Source organism: Heloderma suspectum, chromosome 5 (assembly GCF_057233095.1).
Source record: "Heloderma suspectum isolate Gila_16-S chromosome 5, 16-S_ref, whole genome shotgun sequence".
Lineage (NCBI taxonomy): Eukaryota > Metazoa > Chordata > Lepidosauria > Squamata > Helodermatidae > Heloderma > Heloderma suspectum.
The window spans coordinates 161,415,799-161,434,627 of record NC_139462.1 but is presented as its reverse complement, the minus strand read 5'-3'; the positions used below and the strand labels follow the sequence as shown (position 1 = coordinate 161,434,627).

The 18,829-nt window shown below is 43.3% G+C and overlaps 1 protein-coding gene across 7 annotated transcripts in view; it reads right to left on the bottom strand.

Annotated features, from left to right (window-relative positions):
• ULK4 (unc-51 like kinase 4) overlaps positions 1-18,829 on the bottom strand; it is a 367,782-nt gene that overhangs the window by 11,839 nt on the left and 337,114 nt on the right. Inside the window, exon 36 of one of the 7 annotated variants that reach the window (XM_084858061.1) lies at positions 6,027-6,685. The exons of the other annotated variants lie outside the window; for them this stretch is intronic. Within the exon in view, the coding sequence (XP_084714187.1) occupies positions 6,674-6,685 (12 nt within the window). The 3' untranslated portion in view covers positions 6,027-6,673. Of the gene's footprint in view, positions 1-6,026; positions 6,686-18,829 lie in introns of those variants that run through there. 7 annotated transcript variants of the gene reach the window in all.

The following is an 18,829-nucleotide window of genomic DNA, read 5'->3' as shown; positions in this document are numbered from 1 at the left end:
AGGATGCAAGGAGACCGAGGAGACATTATTAGCAAGTCAGGAAGCTGTAATGGCTGCCACATAAACTCAGAGAAGAACTAAGTCCTTCCTTATGAAGTGCAAATAAAATCTTCAGAATATCCTGTACAGTACAATGGACAGGATAGAAGCAATTGTCTCAAGCAAAAACAGTAAAACGTGTCCCACTTGCTTGCATAAGATTTTCTAGTAGCAGGTTTCCTAGCTGCCTCAAGAACAGACTGGAGTGAAGCAGGTAAGTCTATCCGGTCTACTGCCAGTTCCTTCACATCGTGAGATGTAAGGTAAGTAAATCCGGATGTCTCACTTTGCCTCTGTCCCTGGACAGCAGCGCTGGTATTGACTGGAGTTGAAAATAATCCCCTCTGGACCAACGCAGGAGTTTAGCAAACCAAGGCTAAACCTGGGCCACCATGGTGCAATCAGGACACTCTGTGCTTCATCCTTCTCTATCTTCGTGACCACTTGGGTGAGAAGACAAAATGTTGGAAACATGTAGAGGAAACATCCCCTCCAATCCCTGGCAAAGGCATCTCCGAGAGACCTCGCACCTCTGCTTGCTCAAGCTGCGGCACGGTGCATTCTCCGATGCAAAAAGGTCCCAGGAGGGGGGTCCCACCAATGAAACAGGCGGTTGCGGATGCTTGGATTGCACTCCCATTTGTGAGACGCTGGGAAGGAGCAACTCAGAGGGTCAGCCAGGATGTTGTCTTCGCCTGCAATATGAATTGCCATAAAGGTGATGTCCCATGTGATGCACCACTCAAAGATTTGTATCATCAGCTGAATTAATGACATTGAATGAGTCCCCTCTCGTCTGTTGAGGTGGAATACCACCTTCATGTTGTTGGAAGCAGTTTGGATGTGACGCCCATAAAGGATGACTTTGAACACCTTCAGGGCTTTGTCAACTGCAAGCAGCTCTAGGCCACTGATGTGACTGTTTACCTCTGCCTTTGCCCATAGCTCTTGTACTTTGAGGTGTTGGCAGTGAGCACCCCAACCCAGCATCAAGGTGTCTGTCGTGACTGTCAACGTCGGGGTAGGAAGTTGGAAAGGCAGGCCTCATAAGAGGTTCACCAACGCCATCCACCATCGAAGTGAAGCCTTGACTGTAGAAAGTAGCTGTAGTCTGACTCTTCGGGAGTCATGCTGCAGGTTGAATGCCCTTATAAACCAGTTCTGCAATGTCCTCATGCGAAGGCAGGCACACAGGACCACCGCAGTTGTAGCCGCCATCAGCCCAAGTAGTTTCTATAAAATGTAGACTCGTACAGCAGGCATGTCTGATGCAAACTGCAGAAATGCTTGAGCTCAATCTTGAGGAAGAAACAACTGACCTTCTGATGAACTGGGCAACTTGGGATGGCACCAAAAATGATTTCTCTAAATTCACACACAAACCCAGGTTTTCCAACAACTCTAGCATGAGCAGAATGGTCTTCTGCAGCCAGGTTTTTGATTGAGCAACTAGAAGCCAGTCGTTGACGTAAGGATAGATCTGGACTCCTCGAAGCCTGAGATGGGCACACACCATGGCCATGCATTTCGTGAAAACCCGTGGAGCTGTAGTGAGCCCGAAAGGTAGAACCTCGAACTGGTAAGCAGAACTGTCGACTGTGAAATGGAGAAAACGTTGGCTGAACTACTGTATGGCAATATGGAAGTATGCATCTTTCAGATTGATGGTTGCAACCCAATCTCCTCTCTGCAGCAAGGGTAGGATCAAAGTCAATGTAGTCATTCTGAACGTTTTGCGCAGAATGAACACATTGACCCCTCTGAGATCCAGAATTGGTCGAAGTGCGTCGTCCTCTTCAGGCACCGTGAAATAATGGGAATAGAAACCCCCATGCATCTCCGAAAGAAGAAGTTGTCTGATCGCGCCCTTTGAAAGAAGCTTGACCACTTCCTCTAGGAGCAGTGAGGATGAAATTGACTCTGAGATGCCTGAAAAAGGTGGAAGAGCATCCAACTCAATTCTGTAACTTCGCTGAACAATAGCAAGGACCCAGGAGTCTGATGTTATTCTCTGCCAAGCTGGAAAAAAGGCTGCAAGACAGGAACCAAGGAGAGGAGCATGGTCCGGGAGATGAGGTACTGAAAGCAGGCAGTCAAAGGAGTTGTTTCTTCGCATAGTCCATTCTCCTGCGTGACGACTGAAAACGTGACATCAAGGCAAACTGACATTTTTGTTGCGAGGCTGGTTGCTGGCATGTCTGCTGATCTGGTTGAGGTTGAGACTGGTTGAAAGACGATTGATGGTACCAGCAGTGTTGCTGAAAGGCTGGTTGAATCTGTGACAGATCCATTTTCCGCGCCGTAGTCTTCACCTTCTGGATAGTATCAATGGCCTCATCAGTCCTGGAGTTAAATAAACCTTCGCTGTTGAATGGAAGGTCTTCAATTCAGGAACGCGCCTCCTGTGTGAGGCCTGCCGAACGCAACCACATGTGCCGTCGAAGCGCTATAGTTCCCAACATTGCCTTGGTATCACAATCGGCTTGGTGTTGAGTGGTGTTAATCTGTTGCCTCACAAGCTTAGTCGCCTCAGACTGAAAAACATGTCCCAACTCATGCTGATTGCCAATCTTCTCCCACAAAAAGAGTTGGTACCTAGCCATGGCTGCTTGGTAGTTTGTGACCCTCAACCCAAGGAAGGTGGAAGAATATATATGCCTGCCCATTAAGTCCAATCTCCTACCCTCCTTGTCTACTGGAGAAGAGTGGATTTACCCACATAAGACCTCACCTTTTTTGATATTTTATTTGCTAGAGAGACTGCCAAAGTTTGGCCTGGGGTTGGTAGGTCAGAGTGGCCCATGGCTAGAGGCGGAGCTGATTGAGAAGGTGAAGTCACCAATTTCTCAATAAACTCCTCCTGAGGAGGCTTATCCACAGTCAAGCTTATTGGCCAATCTGTCCCCAGTGTCATGGGTTTCTTAGGAGTGTCCGCTGCTCTTAAAGCCTTCTCCCAAAGAATTGCTTTGAGCCTGTTGGCGTGGTTTTTTCTAGCCTGCTTGCTAAATGACATGCAATGGTGACAGGCCTCCACAATATGCCCTTCACCTAGACCAAGTAGGCACAGTGAGTGACTGGCTGTGAGAGGTAATTTACCCCCACAGTGAACGCATTTGTGATAAGGGGCCTGAACAGCCATAGGCCCTAAGGTGACGTGCAACCAAACGATTGCTTATAACTGAAACAAGTAAGAAAAACTTAAAATGAATAACTGTAAAGACAGTGTAACTAGGAGAGAAAAAAAGAGAAGGTAGGAAAAGAAAAAAATACTAAAATCATCTCAGTGCAGTCCAAAGACCAAGAAGTCCCCTCAGTCGCGTACTACCACAATGGCAGTCGACGAAGAACTGAGGGTTTGAGCGGGAACCTGCTAGGATATGCGCAGTGGGATGATGGGGGAAGGGTTCCCACCAAAAATTTATCAGCTGTAGAAGTTCCCGAATCAAGGCTCTGAGCAGGCACAGAGCCCATATGTGTGATGCACAGAGACCATGAGGAAGAAGAATCCTTTTCAGCCAGATGCAATTGGCTCTGGCATTTTGCACTGAAGTAAATGGGGCTTGTTGTAGAAAAGCCCTATGGGGGAAGAAGAGGAAGATCTTCACATCCAGAGCCCTTCCAGACTTAGGGGACCACTTGCCCCAAAATGCAGGATATATTTTGTAATGTTAATATTCATCACAGTTTCATCAAAACCCAGAAATCTCACTTTCACATGCACATGCATGGATACACACATGCACAAATATGTAAGAAGCTGTCTTTTACTGAGTTAGGCCATTGGTCCATCTAGCTCAGTATTTTCTACACTGATTGGTAGTGGCTCTCCAAAGTTTCAGACAGAGGTGTTTCCTAACCCACCTAGAAAGGTCACAGATCGAACCTGGGATTGTCTGAATGCAAAGCATGTGCTCTACCACTGAGCTACAGCCCTTAAACACATACATACACACTACACAGAGTTTTAGATTTAAAGAGAGCTAGCATTTGAAATATAAACATTTTTAAAAATTACAGATATAACACTCTGATGAGAAATTATAAGGCATTGTGCGCTAAAACATCTTATGAAAAATATTTTTTAAATTATTTAAAAAACCCACGGTGAGCTGTAACATTTGTTTGAATGATAAAATAAATCATGCTAGAATGTACTACAGGGATGGGGGAACTCCAGCCCATGGAATGATATAGCCTATGGAATATCCCCATCCAGCCTGGCAGCTTCTCCGCTACTGCCCTGCTCCCTCTCCCTCTCCTAGTCCCCAACTCCTCTCTTTCCCCAGACCAATATCTTGTATTTTTTATCAGTAGCTGATCAAAGGTAAGAGACTGGAAATAATTTAACTTAAAGTTAACTAGTAAGTTATATGAGGCAAACATGATAAAGAATGAAGCAGAGATGTGATTTGTAAACATGGAGTGAATGAGTGCCAGGGGCGCAGTCAACCAGATCCCTGACAATGTGTCCATCGCGTGTTTACATGGCAAGCATCAATGTATATGCAGCAAAAATGCTATGTGCATTTTTCAGTGCTTTCAGTGCAGTATGTGCGCGCACGCGCGCACACACACACACACTTTATCCCAGTTCCAATCAGTGATCAACAAGAACAAATGTGCATCTAAGAAAGGGTGTTTCTCGTCTTCTATCAGTCTCAGCTCTGGAAAGTTTGTGCAGGGAGTTGGGGGTGTACAAATTCCTCCTGCTGTCCCCAACATAATGCCTTTTTGCTGTTCTCTTGAATCATTATTTCAAGACACAAGCAATTGTAAACGCAGCAGATTTTCATTGCTGTAACTGCAGAAACAAAGGGACAGCAAGATTAACTTAAATGATTTACGGCAGTGACTGTTGCAATGACAAAAGACAACAGTGCTCACTCTTTCCCATGTGTATATAGGATGGCAATAAGTAGACTAATTATCTTACTGTCAGCCCTGCTACCTCTAAGATCCACAAACAAGAATGCTCTTACTGCTATGTCTAGAGAGAAAGTTCAAATGCTTGAAAATCTATGAGGCAGCAAGACAGAAAAGATATAAACCCAGCAAATGCAAAGAAATGGCACTAGCTTTCTGCAAAAATGGCTATGGATTGACATTTGTTAATATAATAAAAATAAGAGAAAGCAGCGTCTCATGTGGTTTAAGTGCAAAACCAAGTACCAGACATTCTGATAGCAGAAGACTAGATCTGCTGTTGAAACTTTCAGGAAATGGTGTTCAAATACATGTTACATTATAACATCACCAGCCAGGAAGTCTAGATCCTCCTTACTACAAGATCTTGGTAGCACCCTTCACCCAGCATCAAGTGAACAAAAGGGGGAAGAACTAAACAGCAATCAGCAATATATGTCCACAGAATGTGCGCGACCTTCCACGGGACCCTATGAATATTCAGGTTTAGAAGAGGCTGATTTGACATGTTGCACCACAGGATGGGGGTTGCACTTAAGGATCAGTTTCACAGCTTGGGGTGCTGTTAGATCCAGCCTTAATGCTGGATATGCAAATAGCATCTACCTTTCACCAACTGCTGTGCCAGCTGCAACTCCTCCTGTGCTGAGAAAGCCTGGGCCATAGTTGGCAATGCACTGGTGACATCCACATTAGGCTACTGCACCATGCTGTCCATGGGGGTGTATTTGAAGACTATTCCGAAACTTTGATTGGTACAGAATGTGACAGCTAGATGAGGGAACATCTCTCAGCAGTGCTAAAACTGCTCTACTGAGTTTCTGTTCATTTCAGGGCACATCTCAAAGTGTAGCTTTAACTTTAAAAGCCCCATACAGCTTGCAACCAGGGTACCTGAAGGATTGCATTCTTCCACACAAAGGGCCCCACAACCAAGACTGGCATCAGAGGCTCTTTTCATGAGCCCAGCCTTCAGAAGTGAGGCAGGTAGTAACCAGAGATAGGGCCCTTTTTGTTAGTGGTGCCCTGCTTATGATACCCTACCCAGGGAGGCACGCCTAGCACCTTCAGATGCAAAGTCAAGCTTTTTTTTTTTTAATCACCCTGGATTAATTTATTTAAAGCATTTTTAGCCCACACTTCAGCAGGAAAGGTTCCCACAGGCTTACTGACTTGACAGAATAGGAAAAGGGATGGGTAAGGAAGAGTAAAGCAAGCAAACTCAGGCACCAATTCTGAATATCATTAAGTTCTTATCAACCAGGTGGGATGGACATGGGATGTTCACAGTTAAAAAATGGGCCTCAGAGGGCCTATGAGAAACAGCCTGGTGACCCAAACTTCCTAGAAGTGGCTGTAATGTAGCCAGAAGTTCTTATCCTAAACTGAAAATTAGGACTTGATTGATTACACAGTAGCTGCTGAGCTGATATAGGCAACAGAAATAAGTAGGGTTATATGAATCCTGCTATCCACCCCTGCCAAAATGTTGCTGATCTCATTTGGTTTCCATCTATTAACATTTCACTTGAGCAAGTACCTTCAAGCTTGCTTCGAATATCTCTTCAGGCAATATCCAGTAACAGGCTTGGGATGTCTGGACCTCCTCTGAAAAACTTCACTAGTCTCTTCAAAATTCCTCAGATGTTCCACCTTAGGAGGAACCCCTAAATTCACTTTGAATTTCACAGGTGAAATTTTGATGGCAGGTCTAGAAACAGGGCTGTCAAAGGAAGTTCGTGGCAACGTGTGTATCACAGCACTTTTGCAGTTTGACGTACCTTAAACATTCCTATATATCTTAGCATCAGGAAATTAAGGCAGGCAGTAGAATGACTTTGTTTTTCAAGCAAATAACATGTGCTTCTTCCTGTCTTTCATCATTCAACTAGCTAAGTTCATCTAAATTGGGATCTGTGTTTTTTTGAAGTAATTTACTTTCATCGTTTGAAACATGTAGTAATATGAAACAAATGTCTTCTGGCTCACAGACAAAGGTTCTCCCCACATTCTCCTTACATGAATTGTGAGGTTCACAATTATCATGACCTGAATAATTAAGTATATCCTCGAGCTGTAACCCAAGAAGGGAAGCTTGGAAGACTTGACTTTCAAGGGAGAAATATTATCATTTTGATAGGGGATGTTCTCTAGGTCACGAAAATGATACTGATCATTTTCACATATTGGAACACATGATACTGACATTGAAATAACATTTCTATTTGAGCATGTTAGAACACACACGGACACATGTGAAACAAGATGCTATGACCACAGTTCATAAAATTATTGAAAACACCAGGATAGCTTGGAACAATCATACAATTGTAACTCTTAGAAACTTTTGATATACTACACACATGCCCATTCACAAACTTTTGAAATAATATGTCTTATGTTAGACACATACAGATTCATAGAAATCAAATAGAAATTTGGAATATATTATTACAAAGTGGAAATGTGCTAGCTGAGCAGCAGGATTTAAAAGGGATGGGTGGAAGGAAGGAATAAACAGGCTATTATGCTAATTTGTTGAAAAAGATAGTAGGAAGGTCACCCTCCTGCAATAAATGGTCTAACTCTGAAGTGGGTAACTTGTGGCCATCCAGATGTTGTTAAACTACAGTTCCCATCATCCTTGACCATTGGCCATGCTGACTGTGTGGATGAGATTTGGAGTCCAACAACATCTGGAGGGCCACAGGTTCCCCTCTGAAAATAGAATTCCTAACTGGAAATAGAATTCTTCAAATAGACTTCTGACATTCCTTTTGCCATATCCTACATAAACCTAGGTACTGACCCCTTAAACTACATACAGACACAACTGCAACTTACCTGTGTCCTCGATCCAGTGGATCCACAGTTGGCTACAGAATCGGACTCAAAGAGTGCTTATCAATGGGACCTTCTCAAACTGGGGAGAGGTAACGAGTGTGGTACCGCAGGGCTCAGTCCTGGGCCCAGTGCTCTTCCACATTTTTATTAATGATTTGGAGGAGGAGGTGCAGGGAATGCTGATCAAATTTGCAGATGACACAAAATTGGGCAGGACAGCTAATACTTTGGAAGACAGAAACAAAATTCAAAGTGATCTGGATAGACTGGAGCGTGGGCAGAAAACAACAGAATGACATTTAATAGGGATAAATGCCAAGTTCTGCACCTAGGAAAAAGAAACCAAAGGCACAGTTACAAGAAGGGGGATACATGGCTCAACAACACTACAGGTGAGAAGGATCTTGGAATTGCTGTAGATCACAAGCTGAATATGAGCCAACAATGTGATGTGGCTGCAAAAAAGGCAAATGCTCTTTTGGGCTGCATTAATAGAAGCATAGCTTCCAAATCCCGGGAAGTACTAGTTCCCCTCTACTCAGCACTGGTTAGGCATCATCTGGAGTACTGTGTCCAGTTCTGGGCGCCGCACTTTAAGAAGGATGCAGACAAGCTGGAGAGGGTTCAGAGGAGGGCAATGAAGATGATCAGGGGACTGGAAACAAAGCCCTATGAAGAGTGACTGAAAGAACTGGGCCTGTTTAGCCTTGAGAAGAGAAGACTGAGGGGAGATAGGATAGTGCTCTACAAGTACTTGAAAGGTTGTCACAGAGAGGAAGGCCAGGATCTCTTCTCGATCACCCCAGAGTGCAGGACACGGAATAATGGGCTCAAGTTACAGGAAGCCAGATTCCGGCTGAACATCAGGAGAAACTTCCTGACTGTTAGAGCAATACGGCAATGGAACCAATTACCTAGGGAGGTGGTGGGCTCTCCCACAATGGAGTAGTGATGGCAGAGAATTCCGCCATGGATCTCGGTGAGGCCGAATGCCAGTGCATTCAGCCCCCCGAACTCCGTGGCAGAACAGTCTGCCACTCCCCGCCCCCCTGCGGATCCCCCCCGGGATGAGACTTACCTGGGGAGGATCTTCCGGGCGGCGGTGGCAGCTGCGGCGGCCGGTCTTCTGACCGGCTGCCACCGCTGCCGTTTCCAGTGTTTAAAAAAAAAAAAAAGACATGATAGGCTACGTAAAGATTTACGTAGCCTATCATGGCTAGGTTAAAAAAAACCCAAAACGACGTGATAGTCTACGTAAATCTTTACGTAGCCTATCACGCCTGACTTTAAAAAAAAACACATGCGTGTACGCAAATGGCGGCGGCTACAGCCGCCGCCATTTGTGTTCCTTATTTTGGCCCGTCTTAGTCTACGTAAATATTTACGTAGACTAAGATGGTGAAAATAAGGGGGAACGCAAAATGCTTCTGCTACGCTATTTGCGTTCCCCTTATTTTCGCCGTCTTAGTCTACGTAAATATTTACGGAGACTAAGACGGGCCAAAATAAGGAACACAAATGGCGGCGGCTGTAGCCGCCGCCATTTGCGTACACGCATGTGTTTTTTTTTAAAGTCAGGCGTGATAGGCTACGTAAAGATTTACGTAGCCTATCATGGCTGACTACAGGGACGCAAACGGCGGCGGCTACGGCCACCGCCATTTGCGTCCCTGCTAGCCAGCGGCCAGATGTCCGGCTGCTGGCGGAGCCGGCCAGCGGCTCTGCGGAATCCCCGCAGAGCGGAGCTGGCCAGCCAGGATTCCGGGGGGGAGGCGCGGAGCACCTCCCCCCCGGCGAGGATTCCGGGGGGAGAGACGGAGCGCCTCCCCCCCGCAGCGGAACCCGGCAGAGCCAGGTAAGGCCAATTCCGTACATCCCTACAATGGAGGCGTTCAAGATGAGGCTGGACAGCCACCTGTCAGGGATGCTGTGACTTGGATTCCTGCATTGAGCAGGGGGCTGGACTCGATGGCCTTGTAGGCCCCTTCCAACCCTACTATTCTATGATTCTATGTTGCTGGTCATCAATAAGACATAGACTGAAGAATGTTATTGAGAAATGTTTACAAATGTGGTTATTTATATAATAATGCAGGCTAAATTAAAAGGATTTAAATTTAAACTAGCACTTTGAATTGAGCCCAGAAATACATAGTGGAGTCATATAACCCTGCTAATTGACCTTGGTCAACAGTCTGGCTGCAGCATCCTGGACCAGCTAAAGTTTCTGAGCACTTTTCAAAGGCAGCCCCACACAGAATATGCTACAGTAATCCAAATGAGATGTAAGTATGGCATTTGTCACCATGCCACCATTTGGCTAGGTTTCAACCAAGCAGTTGGACAGGTGTTGAAAAACTAAGCAAGCTGGTAAAAATGCCCTCTGGCAATTCTAAATTTAATGTATAATTCCTAATAAATTAAATGGCCCCACAAAACAGTTAAATTTTAAGTGACTTGATACTGTTTTAACAACTAATTTATTACTGAGGTGTTAAATTGGCTACTCAATGCTATTTATATTTGTCACAAACTGGGTTACAGAAACAATGGGTCTCATGTGTGTGTGCTTCTTGTATTTCACGAAGTGATGTGCCAAGAAGTGAGGAATTAAAACTAAATTCTTACTATATTAAAACAAAAAACAACTATGCAAACAACCTGTTCTGTTCACTCTCATTTGCCTTTTACCACTGCACAGTCAACTGAATCCATACAGAACCACTTCAACATTGTAACATGAAAGTGTTCCTGCAAGCCAGTCCTGGGTTTAAGAACTGTAACGCAACAGGTTTTGTCCATTCACAAGAAAGGCCTGGACATGTCTTGCTGCTTCTGGATTCTCAGCTTACCCATGTTTTCCTCATGAATAGTCATATTATAAGCCCTGCCCACATTACAACATGTGGGAGCACTCAGTGATAATGTGAGAAGTAGCTTACCGTGTCACCCTCAGCTGTGCATGGAGAGGAATGACATGGAGAGGAGGAATAATGACATGAACTACTCCCAAGTCTTTTCCAGAAAGGCACCTATTTTGCCCTTAACTCAGGAGCACAGAAAAATGTCCAAGTTTGTTCTCCTCAGAATAGGCATGTGGCAAAATCTTGGTTTCACCTTCTATCATTAGCTTTAGTGTGACCAGGATCTTGCCAATCCTATAATGAAACAAACATAAAATGTTAATTGTGTCAACTTAAGATAGTATCAGCATTGCTTGTGCCTCAATCAGATGACACAACTCCTGGTAAAATCTTCACCTAAAACATCTATCCAACAATGACTGTGAATACCCATGGGCAAACTGAACATGTAGCTATTACCAAGACATAGCTAACATACACAGATGTCTCTGGAATTTCACTTACGTTACTCACATATTATGAAAGAAAGCACCTGAACAACCAAATGGTAAAATAAATGCTTTTTTAAAAATGTAAAAAATATTAATACAGGGTTAGATCCAGACTTGCACTCAGGGGAGTTCTGCTTGCCCAAAGGAATGGGGCAATGATTTTCTGATTCCCCCTTGAGTTCCCAGCACCACCTCCCATGTTGTTCTGGAGCAGTGGGGGACCCACTAGAACAGTATGGGAGGTGGCACTGGGGGAGGCAGGAGGAAGGGGGAATTGCTGCCTCACCTCCTGTCACGTTCCCTTGGCCCCCACCTTCCTCATGCACACACACAAGAAGAGAGGCTTCAGTCTCATGCCTTTAATTCACTATCAACAGGTTAATTACAGTTGCAAATCCCCGAAGACTCTCCCCGAAGACTCTCCGGCTACAAAGGAATAACAGCAGGGGATCCAAATGGGAGCTACGATGTTGTCAGCAGTTTGAACAGGGACTTGCTGGCCAGAATAACTTAGGGAGGGAAACCCCTCCCTTCCAGTGGTGCTCCCCTACATTGATCCTCACGCATCGCCAACCGGGTCGACCGTTTGAGCTCTGCCTCTAACTTTTCCCACTTCACTCTGTGCCACAGTCTAGCATCCCTCAGGTCACACCCTGTGCTCTCCTCCTCCTCCTGGATTCTCATGGGGGGGGGGGTTCAGGCCCAGCCATTTGGGTGTCAGCAACCTGAGAAGGACGCCTATCCATATCTGAACCTTCTCAGGAAGATGCCTCCCTTGGTTCTGGCTGTTCCCCTTCTGAATCTGAACTGCTAACTATCTCATACGCTCAGAATCAATCCTGACACTGCCTTGCACTTGAAGGAAGCCTCCCAGTTCCCTCCAAGGATGGAAGGAGACTTTTTGTTCAGACGGGCAAGTCTGGATCCAACCCACAGTCTTAATAATTTCATTTATTATAATTTCACTCTGGCTTGTAATTAATTGTGATTTCTCTTTGTGAAATCAGAGAGCTTTGGCTATTGGGCAGCATAGAAATGTAATAAACAAACAAATAAATAAATCATATGCTGCTCCATCTTACTCTGACTTGTATTATTTCATATTGTTATTATACATGAAATTGTTTTTAACAGTGTATTCTAAATGTGATTTGTATTGTTACTGTAGCTGAAATTGTTTAATAGTCTATTTACATGTGATGTTTAATATTTATATGTGAACCACTTAGGGCGCAATCCTATGCAGATAGGTGGCTGCCTCCAAACTTGGAGGCGACTGCCTATCCAATGCAGGGCAGGAGAAGCACGGAGGGGATCATTCTCCTGCCCTGCATTTGCAGCTAGACAGCTGATTTTGGCTGTCTAGCTGAGGGAGGGCGGAGCGGGGGAGGAGGAGGCTGTTGAACGACACATAGGATGTGTCATACCGGAATTTCTTCCCTCTCCGCCCCGGAACTCCTCCTGGAACGCCCCGTTTTTGGTTGCTCCATGCTCCTTTTGTGAGCGCGGAGCCTGGGGCTGTTCTGCGCTGCCTTGGGGGAAGGTCGGTTCCCAGAAAACCAGATATCCTATGGCCATCTAGCCGCTGACTAGTGGCCACAGGATTGCTCCCTTAGAGATTTTATTATACTAAGCAGTATATAACTACTATTAATAAATTAGATAAACAAATAAACAAATAATGTACTGTCTTAATAGCAACTTCTAGAAAAAAATATAATCTCTCTCTCTTTCTCCCCTCCTTAAGTATGTGATCTTTCTTCCTGGAGTTAGGACACCTGAAAGTACCATTCTGTCAGGTTAAAAATAATCTTGCACATTAAAGAACACTTTTGTAAAGACTATTTTAAGTATTAACATCAATCAAATTTGGCTAGGAGTTCTATTTTTTAAGACATTAGCCTTGTACATAAAATTTGTATTACTTTCTGGAGAACTATCAGACATGTGAAAACAAAATCTAAAATTACTAGTTCCTTAAAAGAATACCTTTATGATCAAAGCTTAAAGCTCTCTCGAGTTTACTGAAGAACTGAGTAGCATCAGGAAAAGTTTTATCATGTCAGAGAGGTAGTTAAAGCTAGGTGTTTAAAGAACAGCTGATTCTTAAAACATTCCCCCCACCCCCTTCCAGGTGCATCAAAGGATTATTAATAAGATATGGACTCTTTCACTTCCATGTGATTGATTCAAATCCTGTTCTGAATGACAGTTATCACTGGTACACTGGATAATGTAGTTTGGGCCACATGAATAATCCAGAACCATTACTATCTTCTGTGTCTCCAGAGATGCAAGGAGAGACTGCAACCAACATGACCAAATATCACTGAGATGTTTTTACTTGCAGATTGTATTAACTTCATTAGACTATTTACTATGTTGTGTAAGCTGCCCTGGGAATGTTTTTGAAGGACATGCTATAAATCCTTCAAACAAATAAATAGTAGTATTCACGGCTTTGTGCATGATTGTTTAGAATTTAAAATTGTTTTATGCTTTTGATCTTGTTTCTCTCGAAATTCCAGTTATCTGTTCACACTTTGATTAATACTTTTGGTAATTTGTCTGGCTTATTCAGTTAACCAGTCAAAGTCTAAATTGATGCTGATTGAAGATACCATATCTTGTAGTGTATTGGCTGACTGGCAGTTTTGATGGTGCCATTATAATAAACACAATCCATGAGGAACATCTTCTGCAAACCCTATTGGAATCAACAGGCCTTTGTAAGTCAACATCCACACTCTTATGCAAGTCTTAGTCATGGTAATGGCACATGTGCAGATATGTTCCATGCAACAAATCACACAGGGGTGATCTGCAGACAACCCCAGAACTCATTAGAGTATACCTGTATGATGAGTATACCTGTATGAAAACACTTGTTTGAAAACAAGTGTTTTCAAACACTTGTTTATTGCATTCACCTGTTATTAGCTCAAGTTCTCATGCTTGAAGAGATATTGTCTCTACCTTCAGGAATGTATCACGTAAAGGAGTCAAGCACGTTTTGAGTGCTACCATAATATAAAAAGAATGCTCATCGTATGGAAGGGTTTTGCCTGTGTTGAAAAATTTATGAACATTTTAAGTATCATTTTTCAGGCTGTCTTTCACTCATGCTATATTAACAGACTCTTTTCATTAGGGAGCTTGGGCTGTGGGTTTTCTTGGGGCAGAAGGGATGGGGACAATCTTAAATCAAATGACATCATTGCAAAAATATTTTTTAAAAAGCTGACTGTACATTACCACCTTTGAAACATTGGTTGAAGGGTGGTATAAAAATATATTAAATAAAAACATTAAATACATTTGAGTGAGGTTTCTGGGCTCCCAATTTATTCCCAGACACATAGAATCTCATGGGACAGTGGCTGCTCTGAAGTCACAATTCCAGAAATCCATCCATATTGCTCAGGGATTATTCTGGAAGCAAAGTCCATGTAAGGGACTATAGTCATGTGGTTCATGTTCATCCAAAAAGGAAAGGTGGAGCAGTTAGAAACAGAGAGAATAGCAGGGGGAGGGAATCGTGGAGTTTAATGTTTATTCGATGTGATTGTTCAGGACTATAGTCAAGTGTAAATCAGGGAATTTAAACCAATAAGCATATGGATTGCTGGTCACCAATCTGAACATGAGAACTTCCTAGGAAATCAAAGAGATCTACCAGAATTTGGGGATACACTTCGGTAGCAATGTACTCCCAGTGTGATGGCACTTCAGGGGTGCCCATTCGATATCCTAAAGACTTGAGGTTTACTAAAAGCTCATCTTCGTAACTTTCTAGAATATTTTTTCTCCTGCCACCTATGCGTATGATTCTGCACAGGGCTTCTTACATACTGACAGGTACATATCCCTGACCACAGTCGACTGTTATTCAAAGACCCACTCCAGAAATAATTGTCCCCTAAATTAAGCTCTTGATCATTCTATTCTTGTGATTGTTTTTAAATGCCTTGTGATAAATACATGGTGGGAATTGATCTACACCGATTCCTTGACCTACCACAAGATACCAATGAAGTTTGTGACAATAGCCTGATGCACTTTATTTTAGTAATCTTGGCCTTCATGAAGCATCTTCCACAGATGTAGACATGACTATTACGTACCCTGAGGGAAGACTATAAAATAGCTGAAGGACTCAGAAAGCAGAATATGGCAAAGGGACTCAACACTGCTCTTCCTATGGTGGCACTAGAATTCACCTGGTTATCAAGAGCACAGCATTTTATGAATATCGGAAATAAAAGACTAGATTACAGATTTGCATATGTCAGCATTACTACAGTTCTCAGCGTTGCTGCCAAAGCAAACTATGATTGGTTGAAATATGGTGCTTGGAGCAGACCTGTGAAGTACCAAACCCTTGCTTGTACATGGAGAACTGATCTCTGCAATGAAGTAGTATAGGTTTTGGCTGTATTCACCAATTAACATCTCCTGGAGGCAGCTGGTGGTCTCACAACAATATATATTCCTGATGGTGGGATTGATGCCTAGTGTGTTGGCAGAAAGACATTGTTATGTAATGAGGATTGTATGGGAGTGGAGGTTAGTATGCTGCCACAAAAGCTTTGGTCAACAATGTAGCTTACTTCAGTTTCTTGAGGGAATGTTCTATTTATTTACTGAGCCCCCTTTGTACAAAGTCAACTGGCTAATGTGACCAACCAAGCTAACATTGTTTTGATTGTTTCATGGCTTCTTCCTGAAAAACAGCCAACTGACAGAAGATGCTCTAGCTCAGGCAACCTAGTGCCCTCCAGATGTTTTGGACAACAACTTGTATAATCTCTGACCATTGGCCATGCTGGCTAAGGCTTATAGGTGTTGTAGTTCAAAACAGCTGGAAGACACCAGGTTGCCTACCCCTGCTCGAACTTGGTCAAATAAAGCTAGCCCCCTGTTAGTTCCAGACTTAGCCATACTTAGAGCAGATCCACTGAAATCAATGGGGCTAATGTTAGTCATTAAGTCTAAGTATGGCTAAGTCTCAGTCCAACCTCCTATGTCCAACAACCTTGACATGCTGTGTATCCATGTACAACTACCAAGCACATGATGAATATAACCTTATGATTTGCTAGCCTTCAGCGTACACATGGCACAAGATGCGAGAGAGCAGTGACCAGGGCTGAGGATGTGTTACATTCTGTTATACAGAACAGAGGTTACTATTTCCCAGTGCAAAACACAACTGATTCAATTACAGGACACAAACAAGTGCAGGTCAGGCAAACATTATTAGACTAACGCTGGAGTTTCAAGATTCTGGTTGAAAAACTGCAAGAAAAATCCACAGCAAATGAAGTACAAAAATAACTCAGCCTTCAAGCCATGACAGGAAAATGTCCATGTCCTCAGCAATTTCAGATTTTCTGCTGAAGAGAAGTGACAGCACTGTAACTGTTAAAATAAAAATATAAGCCTCCTCCAGAATTCTAGAAAGAATAGCATGACCTCCATTCAGTGTGCATATTTGCAACTGACAGCAGGGACAATTTTAGCTTCGGGACTGGATCCTTATTCTGTATTTTCTACCTGCTGTTAATGTTAATCTAACTTTTTCCATTTCCCCTCCTTTTAGGATGATCAGGGCATAAATATTTCCACTCCATGGCTATACAATCATTCCTGATTCATAATTGCATCTATGAAAAGCAATCTTCATACAAAAGAGAAAAAAAAGACTATGTGTACCCAGCCATACAAGTAGTCTGTTCTTTCTCACATAAACTGATGTAGATGATCCACACTACAGCATTTGTAAAAGCTGGCAACAATGTGTTACTGGGGAGCATAATGTGATTTTGAATCTATCCACCCAGAACTTCCCCTGCAGGTATTCTCTTTGCAATCTATGGGGAATGGGCATGAGCACCCTTGTGTTCCCATTCATTTTACTGAGATTTGTGCAGGAAATCTCAGGTAGATAGTATTTTCATTAATAAAAAGATGCCCTGGAACTCTAGACATGTTTCCTAAGTCATGCAAGAGGTACTTACTGCACCACAGAGAGAGACAGTGTAGTGTAGTGGTTAGAGTGCTGGGCTAGGATCAGAGAGACCCAGGATCAAATGTTGACTCAGCCATGAAGTGCATTGGTGACCTTGGGCTAAGTCACGCACTCGGAGCCTAACTGCCTTACAGGGTGGGGAAAATTCAGGAGAGAACAGAACCATACCCACTGCCCTTGGTCAGCAGAAGGTAGATCTCCAGATATTTTGGACTTCAGTTCCCAGAAGCCCTTGCTAGCATGGCCAGCGGTCAGGAGCGCTGGAAGTTGAAGTCCAAAACATCTAGAGATCTATTTTCTGCCACTCCTACTCTATACTATTGTATATTGGCTATTCGTGAGCCTCAAGTTCTCTTAAGATAATATGTCCTTATGGATGCAGCCACAAGCATTATGATAATCAATAACTTTATCAAAATAGCTTTGATAAACATTCAGGGTCGATATATTTATTTTAAAAAGGAAACAAAAGATAATAAAGATTGTAGTTAGTCATGTTGGTCTGGCATCAATTCTTCGGCACTCAGCCTTCCTTATAGTCCAGCTCTCACAGCCATACGTTACTACTGGGAAAACCATAGCTTTGATTAGATGGACCTTTGTCGGCAAGGTGATGTCTCTGCTTCTTATTATGCTGTCTAGGTTTGCCATAGCTTTCCTCCCAAGGAGCAAGCGTCTTTTAATTTCATGGCTACAGTCACCGTCTGCGGTGATCTTGAAGCCCAAGAAAATAAAATCTGTCACTGCTTCCATTTCTTCCCCTTCCATATGCCAGGAAGTGATGGGGCCAGATGCCATGATCTTCGTTTTTTTCATGTTGAGTTTCAAACCAGCTTTTGCACTCTCCTCTTTCACCCTCAACAAGAGGCTCTTTAGATCCTCTTCGCTTTCTGCCATTAGGGTGGTATCGTCTGCGTATCTGAGGTTGTTGATAATTCTCCTGGCAATCTTAATTCCGACCTGTGATTCATTCAACCGGGCGTTTCTCTTGATGTACTCTGCATATAAGGTAAATAAGCAGAGCGACAATACGCAGCCTTGTCGTACTCCTTTCCCAATTTTGAACCAATCGGTTGTTCCATGTCTGGTTATAACTGCTGCTTCTTGACCCTCGTACAAGTTTCTCAGGAGACAGGTAAGGTGGTCTGGTACCCCCATCTCTTTCAGAATTTGCCAGAGTTTCTTGTGATCCACACAATCACAGGCTTTAGCGTAGTCAATGAAGCAGAAATATACATTTTCCTGGAATTCTCTTGCTTTCTCCATGATCCAGCGAAAGTTGGCGATTTGATCTCTAGTTCCTCTGCCTCTTCGGATCCCAGCTTGTACTTCCGGTAGTTCTCGGTTTGCATGCTGCTGAAGCCTAGCTTGTAGGATTTTGAACATAACCTTGCTGGCATGTGAAATGAGTGCAATTGTATGATAGTTTGAACACTCTTTGGCATTGCCCTTCTTTGGAATTGGAATGTAAACTGACCTTTTCCAGTCTTGTGGCCACTGCTGAGTGTTCCAAATTTGTTGGCATATTGAGTGCAGCACTTTAACAACATCATCTTTTAGGATTTTAAATAGCTCAGCTGGAAGACTGTCATCTCCGCTAGCTTTGTTGTTAGTAATGCTTCCTAAGGCCCACTTGA